The 2,460-nt window shown below is 60.1% G+C and overlaps 1 protein-coding gene across 1 annotated transcript; it reads right to left on the bottom strand.

The window, feature by feature from the left end:
• Positions 1-228: 228 nt before the first annotated feature.
• Positions 229-1,423, bottom strand: TUSC1 (tumor suppressor candidate 1). Its single transcript, XM_084503917.1, has one exon. The coding sequence runs from the start codon at positions 1,351-1,353 to the stop codon at positions 760-762; it is 594 nt and encodes a 197-aa protein (XP_084360043.1). The 5' UTR covers positions 1,354-1,423; the 3' UTR covers positions 229-759.
• Positions 1,424-2,460: the final 1,037 nt, after the last annotated feature.

The following is a 2,460-nucleotide window of genomic DNA, read 5'->3' as shown; positions in this document are numbered from 1 at the left end:
CATCCAGCTTTTCAATGATTAAAAACAATAATGAAGGAATACCACGAAACAAACTGCAGTGTCAGTTCCTCACAAGGCTTGTTTGCAAACTGGTTTTATTAAGGAAAAGAGCTCTGAAAAATAACTAAATGTCATGTGCTTAGAGGAACTGTGTTACGAAGGTGTGACTGGTGTTTCACTTGTAATTTCAAAGTAACTGCCTGTTACAAATCACACTTGAGACCGTCGTTTGGCATGCCCACGTTTTTATTATCACGAATTTTATGCCATTTTAAGTGAAAGTGCAAAATACAAACCAATATTGAACAGGAGGGTGAACACAGTCCATCCTTAAAGACAACGGGTACTGTTTTTGACTCAATGTCCAGACAATTCAGTGTTGGAGGGATCACCAACCCTGTACCAGAGTGCCGGCCCAGAAGCTTGCAAGCTTCCCCCACCCCTCCCCGTTTTGGAACAGACGCACACAGGACACAGAGCAGTCGCCAGACATCCTTCAGGCGGCCTCTACGGCTGCCGAGGCCTGCGCGGCGCTCGCAGCGGATCCCCTAGGGAAGCACAAGGCCACGCCGTGCGGCCAAACGCTCGCTTCCTCGCGGCTCTCTCCTCCACAGCAGCAGCGCCGAGGCCTCCTCCCCCTCCATCCTCGGCCTCCCCCGTGCGCCGCATCTCCTCCGCCTCCGCGCCGTGCCCTGCGGGCGGGGGAAGGGCGCAAAGCACACCCCGGGGAAGGGGCTCCCCCCCTCCCCAAGGGGCCGGCTACACGGGCTCCACCAGCCCCCTCTTCTCCAGGGGGGCCGGCGGCCGCTCGTCGCCCTCCTCCTCCCGCAGCAGCAGCTCCTCCAGCTCGCCGTCGTCCGCCCCGCCCTCGGCCCGGCAGCGCCGCAGCTGCTGCAGGGCCCGGCGGTGCTTCTCCTGCAGCCGTCCCAGCTGGGCGCGCAGCTCCTCCGCCTCCCCTTGCTGGGGGTCCCGCGGCTCGGGCCCGAGCAGGGCCTGCCGGAAGAGGCAGCGGTTCTCGCGGCGGAGCCGGCGGTTCTCCAGCCGCAGCCGGGCGTTCTCCTGCCGCAGCCGCGCGTTGTGCCACTCGCGCTCCTCCCGCTGCCGCAGCGCCTCGCTGTGGCTGGCCGCCAGGTCCGCGTAGCGCTCCGCCAGCTGCTGCACCGAGCCCCGCGACTGGCCCCGCCAGCCCTCCTGGCACAGGACGGAGCCCTCCTCCGCCCCGACGCCGCCGACGACGACCCCCCTGCCGCTGCCGGCGGCGGCGGCCCCGGCCCCGGCCCCCAGCCCCGCCCGGGCTCTCCGCGCCGAGCCGCTACAGCCCCAGCGCCCGTCCACGGCGCGCATGCGCCTCATCCGTGCCGTTCCCGCAGCCCGCCTGCACGCCCCGCTGCCGCCGCCGAGCCCGCCGCCGCCCGCCGCCGCCGCCGGAGGAGGGAGGGGAGGGAGGGGAGGGGAGGGGTGCGGGGCGCCGGCGCCGCGCGATGCAAAGCGGGGGGGCGGGGCCCTCGCCGCCCGCCGGAGGGGAGGGAGGGGGCCGCGGGGGAACAGCCGGTGCGGGACGCCGCCGCCATTTTGGGGCGGTGCCCGGTGGGGCGGGGGTGGTGACATGGCCGCTGGTGGGGACCGCGGGGGTGTGGTGGCGGCTGCCCGGCCCCTGAGGACACCTAGGGCTGCCCCCAGCCTCCCCTTTCCCACCCCTGATGGGGTGAGGGGTCGTCAGGTGTCGCTTGTGGCACCCAGAAACTTTCTGTGCGGGTGGGGTTCGTCGTTATTTGGAAGCGGTGCCCACACCCTGTAGCAACATTAAGTGTCAGAAGGGGTTGTTAAACAAGGACCTGGCCGTATAAATGTCATTGAGTCCATTCTGTTGTCATGACATGAGGAAAAAAATGCAAGATGCAAGCACGTATAGCTCATGTGCTTGTGTGTGAATCGCTCTTTCTGCTCATGGACGGTTCGATCACAAAATCACAAAATGCTATAAACTCACACGCACATGGTTTCCAAAAAAAAAACAACGAAAGGGTGTAGAGGGGTCCATACCCATGTCATTTGACAATGGGGAAATCATGAGAGCTCTAAAATTGTCACCGTTTCTCTTCTGCTACCCTTCTTTACATACTCACGTGTGTAGGTATCTGCACAGTTCACAGACTTAGATAATCGTTGAGATTGGAAAAGACCTCCAAATTAAGCAGTCCCGTTGGGATTACCATGCCTATTCAGTACATACCGCTGATGACCTCTGCTTACTTTTTTGCACTTCAGATCGTAAGCTGTTCATGAGCTGGACCTGCTTTACTTAAAGTATAAAATGCCTTAATCTAATGTTTCACTAATGACCAACTGAAAGTTTAAAGGTTATGGAACGTACATTTGAAGTTCCAACAAACAATACATCACAGTAATTGTAATAATTATTTTCAGAACCTTATCAGCTCTAATAAATGTATACTTCTA

This window comes from Aythya ferina, assembly GCF_964211825.1.
Source record: "Aythya ferina genome assembly, chromosome: Z".
Lineage (NCBI taxonomy): Eukaryota > Metazoa > Chordata > Aves > Anseriformes > Anatidae > Aythya > Aythya ferina.
This window is presented reverse-complemented; position numbering and strand designations above follow the sequence as displayed.